Here is an 18946-nt window from a genome sequence, read left to right as displayed (position 1 = left end):
GTCCTGTCATGTGTTTTTGATATCATAACTCTAATGCCCCATTTGCTTACTACAAATACTTATCTGGATTTATAAATAATACTAGTATGGCTCTAACAATTATATCAGTCAAGTAAAAAAGAAGAGGAGAACATATTTGTTAAGAAGAAATTTAGCTGCTTCAGAAACATGTAACCTAATTCCCATTCCTGAAAGAAAACACTAAAGAATACAAGATCCTAGTCTGACAGTTTTTAAATAGATCTAAAGTGTATATTGGCTTTCAATTACAACAATGTCAGCGCAGAGCATCTTAATGTTTCCTTTATGCTCTTCTTTTTAACCAAGTCCATTGAATTAGAATTCACCTAAAGATATGGTCATGTCCCAGATTTATTGGCTGATAGGAAAAAAAAAAAAAAGGCTAAGGTCAGCCAACCCACAATACAAAAGAAAGTAAAGTGCTACTATGAAACTTACACGAGACAACTATAGCAATTTATAGCCTTCCTCTTTTTACAAAGATTATCTAAATTATCAGTATAGCTAATATGTGAATGTTAAAAAATTGTATTTGGAGTTAGTATGTAAAATATAGGTCTTTACCAAGTCCTTTCTGGGAACGGTTAGTAAGCCAATGAAAATCCATTTAGAGGCTTAGACTTACAATATAGCATTGTCTCCGCAACAAGGTGCACATACAAATATACTCCACTAACAATTTATTTTTCTACAATATATTTGTTTTACTCAGTGCTATTAATACAACAGCAAGAACTCTTATTTATTATATACTCAGGAATTACTTCTGAATTAGTAGACAGCTACCAATGAATGACAACTAATCCTCATAGCAAAAATACTGCCAAAAGGCATATTCAATAGCTCTTTGATAATACCAAACCTTAAGCACAACTCTTCATGAATATAAGAAGTATGTTCAAAATATGCATAATAGAGTCACTAAATGGAATACTTAAAATAATCCACCATTGTAATGATTAAATGGAATTTCACTAGCTTTTCAAGCTGATAAAGCAGGTCAATCGACAGTTAGGAAATTAAACAAAACCGCATTTACATTTAGTGAATTTGCATGAACTATTCTTTTCTCCACTAAAGAAACTTTATTATTTTTTATTTTTTTTACATAGAGACCAAAGTTGAGTCTTCTTACATGTTGTACATAAAAGACGGCCCTTCACATAGCTTTTATTATCATTTTACAAGGTAAATCCACTAAGAGCATGAGGAGTGAAAGAAGGGATGAATAATGACAGGAACATGACAACCTAAATGGGGTACAGAGGAAGTAGCAGTTTTCAGTTTGCATTTTGAAGCCATTCCATACAGAGGATATCTAGGAAGATTATTATGTGCTTCATTGCAGATGTGAAGTGGATTTGATTCCTTTCTGGATTATCCAAGAGGGCCTCTCCACTGACAATGATATCAAACACAGCATGAAGCCACTCGTGGGAAAAGCTGACAAAAAAGATGGCAGAGATGTCAACAATACATGACAGCTGCTAAGTAGCAAGGAGAATAAATAAAAAACCTTAAAATAAAAACCTTGGCATCAAGCCAGAGGATGGATTAAGGAAAGTGTTAACAGCAGAATGACTGGACAAGAAGAGCAAAGTGTTCCTAGGACTAAGATTACGTCTTGGAACTTTTTACAATATGACCATTGCCTGTAACATTGGTGCAATTGAATCCTACAGAATTTTCAAGTGATTCTACAGTGTAAACACAGGGAGCTTTTACCAGGAAACTTCTCATTACAATACTGGCTTGGAACAGAAATACAGCATCAGGTTAGCAACTGACCAACAGAGCAATACCAGTGCATAAAAATTTCATATAGCTTTGGGACTCTGATGGGCACAACAGGGAGATTTTTAAGTTCAGAGTGTAAGCAATGAAAAACTGTCACTGAAGCAAGCTTGTCACATTGCCAGTGAAAGTCAGCATCCACTAAATGAGTCCTCTCCATTCGCTCTAGTTTTCTGTTGACCATATTTTACCATGCTTCCAACTCGAGCTGTCAATTCAGAAAACGTTTCCTGTCAGCACAGCATTGCAGACATGGCTGAGAGCTGTACTCATTCCTGTACACAAAGGGATGAATTGTCTTCCAACATGCTGTGATCTCCAAAGCAGTCCACATGATGCAATCTCTGGCAAACTGTCTAATAATTCTGCTCTGCATACAAAAAATTTTGTCTTAGAGCAGTTCTGGATATTTAATGAAACTCAGCTTGGCCTATATGGAAGACAGGATCACAAAGACTGAGGTACTGCCTTAGTCAAAGACTGATGATTATATACCCATGTGCAGTGTTGAGCTAATCCGTGTTTAATAAGAACGTGTAAATGTGTATGGGTGGTGCTTAACTTCACGCAACTCCGTCTCCTTAGAAACTAAACAACTAGAACCAAATACATTTAAAACATGTAGCAACGATACAAATAAATGGCACTGTGCAGTTACAACATTTATATTTCCCACCCTCTCTGGATTCCGTCCTGGATTGTGGGCAGGGAGCAGGAGATCCCCACCTGGCAAAGCAGGATGCTGGGAAGCTACAACCTCATCCGGCTGGTACCCCAAGGCCAGCTGATGCACACAGACCTGAAACCACAATCAGTTCTGATGCAGTTGTTAAATCGTAACCATCATGATGAAAAGATTCATCTGATATGAAAGAACAGATGAGGTAAAACGATGGGAATCAATAAATTATTCTGTCATCTCAGTACAGGAAAGACATGGACCTGTTGGGGAGGGTCCAGAGGAGGACTTCAAAAATGATGATCAGGGTGATGGAAACCTCTGCTATGAGGACAGGCTGAGAGTTGGTGTTGTTCAGCCAGGAGAAGAAAAGGCTCCAGAGAGATGTTATTGTGGCCTTTCAGTACTTAAAAAGGGCTTGTAAGAAAGATGGGGACAGACTTTTTAGCAGGGCCTGTTACAAGATGACAAGGGGTAAGGGTTTTAAACCAAAGGAGGAGAGATTCAGGCCAGACATGAACAATTTTTTTACAATGAGGGTGGTGAAACATTGGCACAGGTTGCTCAGAGATGGTAGATGCCCCATATCCCTGGAAACGTTCAAGACCAGGCTGGAGGTGGCTCTGAGCAACCTGATCTGGTTGAAGACGTCCCTGACCATTGCAGGGGGTTGGACTAGATGACCCAAACCAGTCTATTTGAACTGCTTTGCACAAAATGGTAAAACAACATGCCAATGTCTGTGTGTGAAAGGTGTCAAGCTATGTAATGAGCAGTATTTTAAGAAACTAAAACCAATCATTGCTCATAGCTGTTTATTCTATTGAAACAGAAGTCTTGTTTTATTACTGTATAATGCTTCTATACTTGTGAGAACCTCAGATCAGAAGCAACAAAATGAACACATCAAGGACTACAAAACAGCAAACAGCTGAAAAGGACATGTTGGGTCCTTTGCAGTGAGGAATGACAGCAACTATAAACCAGAATACATAACTGGCAGTGCAACATGCTCAATTCCTCATTCTCTAAGGTTTAATAAAATGTCACAAATAATGTAAACTCAAAGAGAAGTTAATTTTCTGTACATTTCCACAGCTCCAGACTCAGCCATCAACCCAGTGAGTGTTACAGACACCCAGATGAAGGTGAAAACTTAAAAGATAGCATGGAAAGCCTTGCAGAGGAATCGAGATAGTGGTGTTATGCCAAAGCAGAACATGGAGAGAACTTTTCTTCATTTGGTATCGAATATTATGAGGACTGTTAGAGACCTCCTATTAACCCATGTGAATCTGTTTCCAAGTCACTATACTTTGCTAAAACTTTCTGCATGGAATAAAGTTGACTCAAAGAAGTAACATCATTAAACCACTGAGAAACACACACATTTTGTCAGCTATCTCCAGTATCTGCATGAAGGACTCTTACAATCCTTAAAGGTTTCTGGCATGTAGAGAGATTATGGATTGGTCTGAAGTGAAATATGATCTTCAAAATGAGATCTTCTAGAATGTTAATAAACAGGACCAACTAGGATTAAAAGCAAAATCACTAACTTGTTTTATTTAAGTAGTGAAGCTGAGGCAGTGTCATATACAAGGCTGCCAGAATTAAATACAAATCAGTTAAAACCTGTCTAACGGGATTAAAGGCTCAACATATTGCATTTTATTCTTCAGAAGCAGCCAACTTCAGCCATTTGCAAACTGGAATATTATATGCAATAGTCTCTAATTCATTGAGGAAAAAAATGCAAATCTACTGTATGTTGGGGTTAATCTAGCTTTGACAGGAAAAAAGAAAGCATAAGCACTCACGCATGTATGCACAAAACAACATTCTATGCTCATCTCTTCAAGGATAAACTCATTAGCTTTTGTTTCCAGCACAAAGAATGATATTTTCAATTGGCTGCAGTTTTAAGAAACTATGTTTTACAATTTAAAAAAATTCCTATCCAAATGTAGCCCTCAGGTACATGGATTCAAGAGTCTACTTTTCTAATCCAGGTTTCCCGATTAATGCTGGAATTCACCATTTCTTGGATTTTCTCTCAAAAGCCATTTAATACTTTTTTTTTCCCCCTACATGATGCAGGGATGTATTTTTAATGTTTAGACAAAAAAGTGACATACTTCAACACAGCAAGGACCACTTGGTTAATCTCAACATGCAACAGCAATTTTATTGATCTAGAATGTGTGAGATTTAATGCAAGTGAACAATTATCTGAGATTCGCTGGAGCTTGGTAAGAGGTTCTAAGTTAATTACCTCCTTTTGTAGATGGAGTTTGAAGAAACTGTTTGGTTTTGAAGGCAGCACGAGGCAATTGTTTCTGCCTTTGCAGAGCTGTTGAAAGACAAGAAGTGTTATATTTGTCTAAGAAGATAAGAAAACTAACTTTAGTGGGAATTTCAGAATTGTATCCACTTTTGAAGCATCAAGGAACAGAGTGAATAAAACACTCTAAAAAAGCTGTTATGACTCTGGAAGTGATGGCGTTTATTAAAATGGTGCTTGCTCTTTAAGGCAAAGAGTTACAGAGAAGCGTGTCAGAAACTGTGCAGTGCAAACGTGCAGACTCTGTGAGAGTAAAGCTTCTTGTAGGGCAAAAAGCCCAGAAAGGCAAAAAAAATTAATACGCCAAAGGAAGAACAAGGCACCTAGCAGACATGCTACAGCAATGTGAGCGCAAGTTGGATACAAAGATGAAAGTTAAACTGTCATATTTGACCTAGCAAGAATAAACTCTTTCTGTTAAGGAGTTTTCAAAAAATATTCTAACACTATACAACAGCATAAATCTTTATCTGAATGTGATCCTCATTAAAAAGTTATATTTTTCAGTTATGCAAACATAAGCCACTTTGAGAGATGTCTGAGTTTTTTTTCCCCTCAAAAGGTATACAAATTTAAAGATGTAACACTTAGAATTATCAGCTGTCAGCATGTAGACAGCATGACAAAAGTTGTTCTTTACTGCTCTTGTGTCTTGCCTTTTTTCCAGTAATGTTCAAGGGCTGACACTGCCTTGAAATGACCTCAGTACCCACCAGTTACCAAGAGAGAAGCCAGCGTTCCAAGAGCTGCAGAACCTTGGCAAGGAGAGAATTACCTATTGCCAGAAGGAACACATCGACTCAGCGTGTTTTCACCACAGCATATTTAAAGGAGGGGAAGATGAAAGTAGCCAATGAAATAAAGCTTTGCCTACAAAGGCTTCTTAAAATTATAATGTATGAATAAACATCTCTGTATGGAGTTTTATACCAGCATAAAACTGATTGTGCTAGCAAGGCTTATTTCCATAGTGAGAAGGAAGAAAGATGGGGGAACAGCTGTGCTCAAAGATCTAGACCCTCAGTAAGGAAACTCTGTAGTTCTACCACTAAACGGTGAATATTGTTATGAAGGCGGCAAAGGAAGAGCAATTAGAATTCTAATACAATAGTATTAGTTAATCCTTTTCTAAACTTGATAGCATATAGTAAATGCCATCACCTTTCCTATCCCTCAGTCAGTGCAAAATCCACAACATTTTGTGAACTATAAATTAAGTTCAATCTGTGTTTTACCTTCATTCTGAAAATAAGACTAGGTGGTCAGTTCATTTTAGTGTTACTATAAACACTAAAATCTATCATTTTCAACAAACAGTAAAAAATAATTGAAGTGTTTATAAACATGATAAAATGCTGCCTGTGAACATTAAGAATAAAAACATCTATTCTTTATACCTACTAAAATCTAATACAAAAAAGCATGTGGCAATATGGAATACTAACAACCTCTGGCACGTGGTATTGCTATAAAGTTTTAAGGCATATTCATAAGCAGCCAATTAAGCACAGCAAGATGTTTAAAAATGATCAGAATTCTAGGAATTTAGTGAAGCAGACCGCTGGCCAGAGTGTTTCTGTTCTCAAGTATTTCATTATACCATTTTTTACTGAATCGGTCTTTTTGTTACAGCACACAAAAACCAAGGACAGCTGCTTCCTTCATATTTTTGTTCTTGAACTTCACTTGCCCTGATTAATTCAGTTAGATTTAAATATAACACTAAGTTCCTTCCCCCCATCGTTATTTACACTACTTGCAAGTCAGAGATGTGGGATGATGTGGCAAGGATTGAAAAAATATATATCAGATTCCTTCCTTCTCAGTGGAGACTCCAGTAAATAGAGACTCAATAGCTGAATAATTCTGTGCACTGAATCACTGAGAAGAGCTTCAGTCAGTGCAGTCTGGGCAACGCTGAGGAAATGCGCAGTTTGAGATGAGCGTATGGCACATGCTTATCCACACTACTTGCTGCTCTTCCTGTGCTCTGGGTGCTATTCCATTCCCTGTCACAAATGGCACACACTGAATACAGGTAGTTATGTTTGCTTCTGGTCGCCCCAACTGGAATACTGCTTCCTCAAAACACACTTTCTTTAACTCTGAACATGCCAAGGAGCTGGATCTTGGCAAGCAGGCTAGTTACTTTACTGATAGCTTGAACAATTTACAGCTTACTCCTGAAAAATATCTTATATTTCACTCTGCTTAAAGATTTTACAAACACGTGCTAATAGTGCCAGATAAGTACAAAAGCATCCCAGACAACCCACTAGAAAGCAAGGAGCTCCCATATGGAATCCACCCTAGAAGGTCTACAGCTCTGCACAATCTATGTGGTGTAGGATGCAACTACAGAGACTCCCCATCATTCTAACACTTTAAAGTGTTAGAGAGAACTCAAGTATTACTGTAACTTCCAGTCTTTTAAGGTAAAATATTTAATAGCTTTCCCATAAAAAAAGTACTTTCTGCATAACAGCATGGAGAACTAGATGTAAATGAAGATTCTAATAGTTACAACTACTATTTAATTCCCTCAATCCAATCTCTTCTCAAAAAGAATTTGGATTTTTCACCACATTACAGCTAAAAATTAAAATGCAAATTGTAGGTTTCACAGTTGTACCTCTAAACATAGTATAAGTATCCTCACTCTACTAAGCAAATGTGTACACTTAGCCTGTGTAACCACAATTGTCTTTTCAGAAACTTACTGGATTCCTAACTCATTTTTGAATGCCAGCAACCATAGCAAGTTCAGTATTGCAGCCACAGCAAATGTGCAAGTAAATTATAAACAGCAGATCTTTGACAAGGAGAAAAGTAGTGACCTTGGGTGGCAAGCCAGCATCCTTGCAAAGGTAAGCTCATGCAAAACTAGCAGGTATATGAGGAAGCTTCAAATTGCAAGACCCAGAAGTCATTGCCAAGGGAAAAAAAAATGTTGTGATTTAACAGTGCTTTGTGCAAGGTGACAAAATATGAAACCAACAAAACAAAAAGTATACAATAAAAAGGACACAATTCTGGAATTTGTAATACAATGTACAGTTTTGCAGAAAATTTTAAAATCCAGACTAAGCAAAGATACTTACTCATTGACTTCATACACAAACCGTTTTACGATTGTCAATAGCAAGACTCTGACAAACATCTGTAAGAGCAGGGAAACTGTAAAAGCTAGAAATCTGGGGTTTATTAATGATATTTAACTTACATGTAAATGTAAGTTGGTCTAGAGTGATTCACATTTGGGGAAAGATTCTCACAAAAGGCAAGCAAATTTACCTAGTAATTTCTGATATTCTCAATGCATCCACAAATTGAAAAAATTATGTATGTATAAACATAAGTCACACTACTTCAGCTTCTACAATGAATAATTCACTAAGTATTGAATACTGAGACTTCTGCTGTCTGATCTTTCCATAAAGTTTCACTGTGAATATACTTTAAATATTGGAAATAGCCTTCCAGGCAACTATGCTGTCCTCTGTGCTCTTCCCTTCCCAGTCCACTCAATTTTAAAACACCAAATCTGTAGAATTTTTTAATATTTTTTTTCCTACGTTTTCTTTTAGGTCATTTGATTATTCTTCCAACCCAAAAAATAACACAGCTGGAGGGCTGCTGCCCAACTGCTCTGAGTGCTTTATAGTTTGACAAGCCTACCAAACAGGTAACAGTCCTGCATCGGAACTACAGAGAGGCCCTTTCAGTTGTGAATCCCACCTTCTGAGTGTTTGCGAACAGCAGAAGAAGGGGGCCAAGGTGAAAGGGTGCTGGGGTAACCTGTATGAACAATCACAAGGTCACACTAATTTGGCTACAGCATGACAGACCTGGGACTGACTGTCCACACAACCCTTATGTCTGGTCTGAGTCACTACAGACACAAATTTTGTCCATCTTTGGCATGGTCAGTATTCCTGAATAATATTGCATTAACACACTGTTTTGAAAGGACCACTTAACCAGGCCAACCAGGTATGCCAGTATGCCTTTACAGTTCAATGGGTAAAAAAAAAACCAAACCAAAACAACTTTTCATTCACAAATATCTTACATTTCCTGTCAAATATTTAGATTACTGATCAACTTTTATTATAGAACTTTTATAGTTCAAAGCTTTACACATAATAATATTCATAATGTGGCATTCTCTTGAAAATGTCACACAAGGTTATTAAATTCTGAACTTGCTTTAAAATAAAATGGTCAGGAACTGTCAATATTGACATATAAAGAAGCACTGAATATTTAAGTTTCATTTGCTTTGGCTTCTTTAAGGTCACCATTTTCAAGAGCCTTGTGATGTTAGCAGCATTCTCCTATCAGCAGTTCACTTTTTGACAAACTAGCAGCTCCTGGTCTAGCAATGGGCTGGTTTGTTTAATGGGACACAGGTTCATCCAAACCTTTTCTAAGGAATAACCAACACTTAACGTAAATAAGATCTGCAACTGAATATATAATTTCCAGATGACAAAACAACAGAAGAAAAGAAACTGCAACAAGGGTTAAACTTGCATGAATGTTTTCAGATAAGGTTTCACTAGGTAAAAAAAAAATATCCAGGTAAATCTTTTCATAGCCTAGTAAATTTTTGTAGTCTGAAAATAAAATTCAACAGCACAGAGCACTATACCTTCTGTAAATCACAGAAAATAAAACGGTTTCTGAAATGTCTAGCTACTGTATTTATACTTCTTACAGTACTTCAGTACTTCTACATATACCTCTATGAAACTGTGAATGATACCTTGAATAAGCTTATTGAATATAACCAGTACCAAAAAAGCAGACTCACACAGGTATGATTAAAAATCAAGATTAGCATCTCCAGTGTAGCATGCAATGTTTCTCTTTGCCATGAAAGACAGCTAAATGCCATCGCTTTATTGTGATTTATACACTGAAGTGTCACTAAAGGTACTTACTGGCTGAGGCCTGAGGTTGAATGCGAGGTATTCCCCCATTTGGCACTTGGAAGTTTGAGTCACTTCTGCTGTTTTTCACAGACTCAGCTTGGATGTTAGATGTCCTGGACAGGTTTGGAAGACTACGCCTTAGTTTTTCTGTATAAAATAACACAAAGATACCACAACATGTAGTCTGATGCTGGACGAAGTTCAAGTTATGAACCCATAGATGAACCACAAGTCTAAGTGACACGAAATGTTACCCACATAAAACTACACCGCAATTTAAAAGTGTATTTTGTCACACTACAATTCTTCCATTATCTTGAATTAAAGTTCTATATTATTTTCAGACTTACCACATACAAAACATTTATATAAAAAAGCAAGAACTTCCATTTCTCACCTGTGGTGAATAAAGTCAAGCGTAACATGTTTTGAAATCGAAACATATCTAGACTATCATTCCCTGGGTTTTGTTCTACTGTCAGAGAAACTGAATAGGCAAACCTAATTTGCAGTTGTGCAGAGTTTTCAAAGTTTCTACCTAGAAAGCTATTTATAATATAGAATGCTTGCCTGAAGACTGAAAAACATAGTAATTTTTTGAGTAATTTTTTAGGACTACCCAGTCCTATATTAGCACATCATACAACAAATAACAGCCACCCACTAGGAAAGAAAATCTTCATATGCAGCATTCAAAAATATTGAAGGGTCCAGTTATGCTTCATCTTTCATATATGACTTGACTATCTATTTAGCTAATACTGGTTCTTCAAGGGTCTTCTAAAATTTGTACCGTTGCTCACAGAATACAAAAAGATGCCATTAAATATTTCTCAAGTCTAATGACACTCTGTGTCTCTCCAACCCACACAGAGCTGGGTTGATGACATACTTCAGATAGAGGACCACAGATGCCTTGCCGAGATGAGTGGCCAACCTGATTCTGTAGAGGGATGCAGGAAAGAAGCACGCTAACCATGCACAAGCACTAAAGATAAAAACAAAAGTAAGGAGTCTTCATAGCCTAAATATTCATACAGGTTATTCCTACAAGCGTACTTTCTGTACTTAGTAGTTTGCGTTGCTTTGCACTGCAGTTGATACATTGTTGAACCCTGCCTACTAAATTTTGCTCTAACCATTCAAAAGAAGGGGAAAAAAAATCCCAAACAAGTTTTTTTGCCTGCTGGTGTATGAACTCTGAATATCCAAGCCACATTCAACTGCACAAAAACCACTGCAAGAGAATTTGTTGGAAGTGTTTCAGAAGCACATGATCACACGCTCTATTTTGATCCCTCTGGTATGTGGGATACCAGCCTTCGGTACCTTGCCTCTCATGGGATATTTTTGTTGTAACTCATTTAGCATGCATTAAGACTTTATTGAAACCCTAGAAAAGAACAGGAAAGGAATTCTCAACTAGGTCACAATATAATTGATTAGCTTGTGTGTTGTACATTTTCCTATGTACCTGAAACTGCCCTAAACCACTATTACTAGATGAGACTTAAGCTAAGCCTTCCAAAGATATTCTTGAATAGCTAACTGAATTTGCAGGGCCACCTTCCCCAAAAGCTGTAGCCTAGCACACTGATTTTCCTGATTAAAATTCTCAAATTTCTTAGTCAACACAATTCTGTAAGTGGGAGAGACCTCTTTGCTCTATTAGGGGACAAAAGAACCAAACCACTCAGAATATAAACTCTTTAAAAATGCATTTCAACATCATCTCTACTGCAGACACTTTGCATCCAGCTTACCTGAAAGATGAAAAAATATGGTGAATTCTTAATATTTAAATGTGTATTATTTCCAAATTTAAGATTTTATTTGCCAGATAACTGCATTTCTAAAAACAGGAATATGCTTGTGAAATTTCAGCCCAATTAAACAAGTTTCTGCCAGTCTGCTGTCACGAAAAAGTACACTCAAGAAGGAAAATCATATCAGTATATGGTATTTTGTTCTATGCCGATATAGCATAATTGTATCAAGTTTACTGGCAAGCTTTGTTTTTTTATTATGCAGTGGTTTGCACAGCTTTGAGATACCTAAAGTGTCCAACAAAGGCTTGACTTAAGTACTAATATTTTAAAGCTGTGTTCATGCTCAAAAAATTCAAGAGTCCTGCACCATGAGAAAGCACTCTGCTATCTCTCAGCTCACATGCAGGCATAAATTGCCATGTTATTCTTACCTGACCATAGTTACTTTCTCTGCATTGTATTCTGTCATCTGCAAGGCCTAACCCTCCTGGTGAGTGACAGTTCTTGTTGAGCTCTGCTTTATTTTAGTGCATTTGCCTTCCAAAGATAGAACTTGGTCACCACGAAACTCAATTACACCCAGAGTGACTGGATAACATCTAAAATAAATGTAAGCCTATCAGCTCATCTGACTGTAAGCGTTTCCCCAGCAGAACTTAAGCTTTGCTTGCTCTGCTTTTTCTTTAATAACTCTGAGATTAAACCATGATGTTACACAGGCACGTAGCTTTAGCACTGCATGCTGATCAAAATCCTTTACAGGAACTACACAACTATTATAACATTAGTTGTGTAATGAATTTGAGACAGAGCTTTTTACCTTCACTTTTGACATTGCTAGTCTGCAAATCTGTAGGATGGCCTTGAAGCGAAAGACGAGGTTGCTGTAAACGGCTAATCATAGGCTGTGGTGACACTCTGCTGTATTCTATGCTTCGAGCAGGCGATCGGGAGCGGGGTGAATTCCTTGGAGATTGTTTTGGTGAAGGCCAGGGAGAACTGCGGGGTGATGGTGAGAACCTGTTGACAGCAGGGTGCACTGTGTGATGTGTGCCATCTTCTTCATCTTCTAAACTCTGTGCATCGAGCTCCTGATCGCTGAACGTGCCTCGCCTTGTAGAATTGCAAGAAGAACCAGAACTACGCCGAGAAGCAGTTGCTGCATACTCCTGCCGGAGGCCTGGCAACAATGAGAACATTGTTCACTTCCTTCCAGCCCACAGACAGTTCAAACTGGAGACAGTGCATACAAATCTCCACCCTATGTCAAACTCACATTTGGCTCACCTTAACTCCTTTTTATTTGAGGCATTAAATTAATACCAGGTTAGTACTAAAAAAAAAAAAAAAAAGTTATCTACCAGCTGATAATGTCTTGAAATAATTAGATAAGCTAATTACTTTTTCTACTCCAGCAATCATCAATATAGCTGTAGTGTGTCTGTTCGTCTCTTTTCCCAGGCTGGATACTAGCAACACGGGCTACACCTTAATTTTGGTATCATGTAACGTCCTGTAACAATTCTAGCAGCCACAATAAATTGTCTCTTGCAATGTATTAGTAAATGTAACAGAAGCCATGTGATAAGCTACCCCTAGAGAGGATAAAGTTGTTAGACCAGTGGTCTCTGAAGTGTGGTGCATGCACCCCAGGGGGTACGCAAAACTGAGCTACAGTAAGTAAATTCTGTAATACCAATAAAATAATATTTTTAAATAGGATGAGCTAGAGAGTGGATAAATGCTTTTAAAATGTTTATATTTTTTGTGTACATTTGTGTATTTTTGTGCATATAATACATTAGTAGAGCAGTACATGTGTATAATTTATTAAAAAATACATATTGGGGGTTTGGTTTTTTTGCTTGTTTGTGATGTGTGTTTGTTATTTTTTTTTTTTTCCACTGATAGAAGTATGCAATAATGAAGTCTAGAGACCACCAAGATAGACAAGTGAAATTACTACTACTTTCTCCAGACTCAGAAGGATCAGAAGACAAAAAGTCTCAACTAAACCTTTAATAAAAGAGGGACATCTACACAGGTGCTTTTCTTATTCTTTGCAATATTTACATTTTGGTGATTTAAATCATGGTTTAGGCACTGCTGTCAGCAAGACTGGATTACATCAGGAAGGCACATATCTCCTGAGAAGATTGGTCGCAGGTCTAACAATCATAATTTTAGCATATACAATATGCAACAAATTCATACTCCCTCTAGCATTTATTTTGTCCGCCGTTCCAAAAGAACACTCCTGCACAATAACATCCTTTCCTTATCCTGGAGGCAGAAGGTCTCAGCCAGCCTTCTCAGGAGAGCTACATTTGTACATCTGTAGTAGAATCTACACCCCTCTTCCAGTGCTGCTAAGCATTTGTTATTGCAATTACTCAATTAAAAAACACAAAACAAAACCAAACCACAACTATCAACTGCTCCACTTTGTTTTCAGGATGGAAAATACTTACTTTCTTCCTGCATTCGTGCTAAAATTTGCACATCTGTAACATCATTTAGCTTGTAATTAGACCCAATAGAGTCTTCATCCACCTCTGATGCACTTAATTCACTGTCCAGAGAGGACTGTGGACTTAGTGGAGGATTTCTATCTGCTGAACTTTTAAGATGACCTAGAGAAAGAAAAACAAACAAAAAAAAGGACATGTTAATAAAAGGGTGGGGGGATGGTGCTGCAAAAAGGCAAGCTCTATTTCCTTTCCTAGAAGAACCACCCATGTGAACACAGATGATGACTGATGGAGACATTGAGTCTGACAGACCATTTGAAACATTTCATTCCAAACCCAGGCTGAAAATACAATTTATACAAGCAGAGCTTAGCCATTACCTCCTAAAAATGAGCAACTTTACAAAATCATTATAATGGTGACAAAACAAATGAATGACATATAATCTGGTCTACCTGTACCAAGTTTCAACTGCTATAAAGCTAACACAGGTCTTACACTAAGAACAACTGCATACCTGTTCCATGTGTGGTTTCACTATCCTGTAAGACTTAAGTTTGACTATATCTTTCCTGCCAATATGGACTTACTGATCCAATGAATATTGATTCAATTTGGAATGCTTAGAATACAGTTTATCTGAAAATTCTACCTGTTCTATGTACACACCTTTGCTAAACTACAACACCTGAAAAACTCTTGCTGTTTGCTGCCTTCTGCCTGACACCCCACTGCTAGTCACATTTCATCTCTCTGTCCTGCCGGCAGATACAGCGTGGTAGCACACAACGCAGAGCAACGCACAGTGACCTGCAAATAGCTGGATTATCACTGCAATATTTCTTCATCTTCCCTGCAAGCTAACATGATTTGAAGTACATATAATAGAGTCAACATTGTGACTTCAGAGTAAAGATATGTACCAGCCATCATTTTTTTCTGATGCAAAGAAAGTCTCTACGGTGCAGAACAAAGGCAGAAAACATTGCCAGAAGTTACTGTTTACACTGATGACTGCAAAACCCCAAGGAATGCCTTTAATTAAACACATGCTTCTTCCTTGGATTATATAGTTCACATCTCAGAGGTTCTGATGGATTCATTGCATAGCAAATTTTTCAGTTAAAAAGAAGTATGGTAGTTTTAGAGACTTTACAGCTACCAACACCTAACCTTTAAACACCTACTATGGAACTTACATCCCAGTCAATTACAGAGCCAATACTAGAAGTCACTTAAGTGTGTTGGGACTCCACAGAACTAACAACACATCTTTTGGTGTAACTGCTAAAATGCATCAGTGATCTTAAGGACTTGGACATACAGAGGAAAAAAAAATTAAATGTATCTCATGCCAAAAAGTCTGTAAAAAAGCCTTTCCTAAAAAGCTTTAATGCTGCATGATGCAAACATCCTGCAAAAGACCAACAGGTTTTTGGTGTACTTCTTATTCTAGTTGAATGCAAATGTAAGAGGAAAGAACAGACATTCATACACACACTCACCTGAGGTACCAGGAGGTATGAGCTGTTTCACTAAAGCAGATTTCACTGGTGTTGAGGAGGGAGAGTTGAAACCACTGCTGTAGGGGCTACTAGTATTTGGACTATAGGAGCTTGCATAACTGACCGCACTGAAAGGGCTGCTGTACAAACTCTGTCTCTTGAGAACTGTATAAAAGAGAAGGGGAGCAACAAATTATACTGAAGGAACCAGTGAAAAATGAATACAACACTATACAACATTTTCAATGTGATTTAATTACTATACAATTCAAGTAAAACATTTCAGTCACCGAGAAGTTTTTCAACTGATATCTTCATCTCCTAGATACAATCACACTGTGGAAGGACTGGGAGTAGAGTGCAAAATGAGATAGTGACAAATATATTCCTTCTAAAAATCAGATCTAAGATCATTACAAATGATGTCTTCACGATGTCCAATGTAGGTGTTGGGAAAAAGGAGGGAAGCAACACAAAAGACAGTAGTAGCTAAGATATGCAAACATACATCCTATGCACAATTACCTACAAACCAGAGCACACTATGAGGTCTAGTTCTCCAGAATTCACAGACCTCTCTAGATCACCTGGTATTTCAACAGTAGCCCCAAGGTTGACGCCACAGAACCACCTATAAAATTCCCCAGAGCATACACTAAAATGAAAAACCAGCATTTGCTGTGCTCAATGATTTTATTTCTGGGTATCACGAACCTACTGAGTGCAATAAAGCAAATTGACTGTACAGTTATTCCCTTCTATATATCTCCTGTTCTAGTGCTTTGGGATCTTTATGTTGGTGGGCTTCGATGCCATATATAAGATCTAAAATGGGGCACTTTCCTCTGCTATTTATTGTAAGTATTTCAATACTAAAGTATTTTCAGATGAATTTTAACTACTGGTGAACATTTTCAGCACAACATTGCAATCCCCCTAGTTGCCAGGTGTATGATTTGTATAGCTACGTAAAGGAATATTTTGTTCAGAAATTGACGTTTTATTTTAATATAATAGAAAATGGAACTTTAATGGCAGAAGTGGGAGCCAAAGGAAATTCGGTCATTTTCAGTAAAATCAGTTCCTCCATTGCTGAAAGTATTTTATGCCAAACAGAACTGCATTTTATCCAAGATCAAATTAAATTGCAAAATATTAAACTGAAAGCTAAAGATCTAAACTTTATGATATACAAACCTAGGTTAGATTAAGGTGCATATCACCTAGCTACTAGAAACGAAACTGTCTTTAAGACACGCCAGTACTGAAACTATGCATATATAATATGAACTGACAAGAACAGATCTGGCAAATGTATGGCAATACACTGAAATAATTCTTAAAAAAACAGGGTAGAAATTAAGCTATTCAAAGAACACTGTGTGATATTTGTTACTGAAAAAGGGCTTCAATTACTGCAATAATTATGTTACCGATAGTAGTGGACTCAAAAAAAGGAATGGAATTGAACTCTCTTCTGCTGTGCCAGACAACTTCGCATTAACTTGTTTACTAAAAATCCTTTTATTCAGTGTAAGATTTTTCTTGTTTTGTTTTGACATTACAAGAAGCCAGAGGAGGCTACAGCTGCATGAGATGCTGCTTTCAGCAGCAATGCCTGCTCAGCTCCTTTGCCCGCTCCACTTCCCTCTTGGCTGCTGCTTTCTCAGTTCAGTACAAGCAATGGTGAGGCTGCACGATTACCCAGCCTACTGAGTGGATTTAGGTTACGCACATCTAGAGTATTTTAACTGACTGCAGCAGTGAATTAGTTTTTAGTAGCACCCAAAAAAACCATATTACCAACCACACGGATGGCAGAATGCAGCACAGAGGTGGAAGCAGCAGAAATTAATTTGACTTTACAGCAGATTCCTTAAACTGCACCTCATGTAAAGATCCTTTCTAGAATCTAAACCAGTTAATACAACTGCTGTTTTAATTAGAGTGAAAAGACAGGTATAGATAGAGGATAGAAAGTTTATATTCCAGCTTTCACTGCAAGCCTTAAATGTTATGCACTGATTTAAACAATTAATGAATTTAATGAATTCTAGCAACCTCCAGTTTATTTTGAGTGTCAGAAAGGAAATCTCCATTTCATTACAAAACTCAGTTAACAAAACCAGTAATTACAAGTCAGTTATATTCTGGTTAACTCTGATACAAACTCCTTTGATAGCAAGTTCTTCTGCCATTCACACAGGAACCCCAAAGCATCTATTCCAACTGAATCTTTGTTCTCATGCCAAAATAAATTTTACTTTTCATCTCTTGCTAAAAATGACAGTAAAAAAATCCTAAAATCTAAGTCTGCACAACAGTTCTTTATTTTGTACTTATTACAGAGACCAGTGTTTTAAAATATTAACCACAAATTAGAAAACAATCATACTACTGTGTACCCCTCAAAACAGGTTCTTTGTAGGCAGCCATAATGGTACAAAATATTCTGCCACACAGATTTCTTTAGATGAAAGCATGCATACTTCCGTTACATATAAAAAGCATACCGTGGTACATAACAGCACTTCATGTGGTACACCAGCTTTCATCCTAGCTAATGTGAACTTCTGCCTCCCTCCCTACTGTATTTTTCCACAGAAAAAAGCTGGACTCAAACCATTTTTCTGGCTTAGAATTCCTGAAGTTCTTCCACCAGGGATTTCTGTAACTTGGTAAGATGTTACTGTTTTACAACAACTGGAGATATGGTCTTCAGGAGCGTCAGACAACATTAGTAAGACAGATGACTCATTTTAACATTAAAATGATGCTATATTAGATGAAACAGTTTACAAAAGATTACACATTAGCTTTCAAAACACTAGAGGGGCGGGTTAAACAAACACTTTTATTTTAATGTAAATTTTCTTTTATAATGTTCAGAAACAGTATGCAGCATCTGAATTATTTTAGTTGACACTTGGTTAAATTGGTGTTGAATCTCTCTTTTGTCCTATAAAATAGGAATAGAAAAATCTGGGTGCGGAAAACTCATGTTTAGGTGGTTCAGAAAACCTACTGTATACATCAGGTCAATTTTTTCCAAATGCTTAAGTCCTGATGTTTATTTTTATTACATTTAAGTGACAAATTTATTCCAGCAGTCCTCGCAGTAAAATAATTCAAACCAATCATTAGCAAAGCCTATCACTGAGACCAAAGTTAACTAAATAACAGCTGGTTATGAACAAGCTCAATGCTTAGCTGAAAAGTCAAACTCAGCATGGAAAATATGACAGCTCTTTTACATATATAGCCACACAGCTCTCCTACCAGCTATACTGATCATATGCTTGATTTCAAATATTTAAATAAAAACACTGCCATAATAAAAACTGCAATGTGACCAAAGTTAATCTTTTCTAATTCTGTGCAACTAAGTCTTAAGAAAGCACCACTTCCAGAAATTCTTCCATCTGG

The 18946-nt window shown here is 37.1% G+C and overlaps 1 protein-coding gene across 3 annotated transcripts in view; it reads right to left on the bottom strand.

The window, feature by feature from the left end:
- The window catches only part of SLAIN2 (SLAIN motif family member 2), a 37100-nt gene that overhangs the window by 4668 nt on the left and 13486 nt on the right, over positions 1-18946 (bottom strand). The window contains exons 3-7 of one of the 3 annotated variants that reach the window (XM_065060841.1): positions 15521-15685; positions 14016-14177; positions 12365-12724; positions 9785-9922; positions 4770-4847 (exon numbers count right to left, since the gene is read on the bottom strand). In XM_065060841.1, coding sequence (XP_064916913.1) covers positions 4770-4847; positions 9785-9922; positions 12365-12724; positions 14016-14177; positions 15521-15685 — 903 coding nt within the window. Of the gene's footprint in view, positions 1-4769; positions 4848-7698; positions 7999-9784; positions 9923-12364; positions 12725-14015; positions 14178-15520; positions 15686-18946 lie in introns of those variants that run through there. The other 2 variants (XM_065060844.1, XM_065060843.1) reach the window with 2 other exon arrangements.

This window comes from Columba livia, chromosome 4, assembly GCF_036013475.1.
Source record: "Columba livia isolate bColLiv1 breed racing homer chromosome 4, bColLiv1.pat.W.v2, whole genome shotgun sequence".
Lineage (NCBI taxonomy): Eukaryota > Metazoa > Chordata > Aves > Columbiformes > Columbidae > Columba > Columba livia.
Note: the sequence above shows the minus strand (reverse complement) of the source record. Positions and strands in the feature narration are given on the sequence as shown.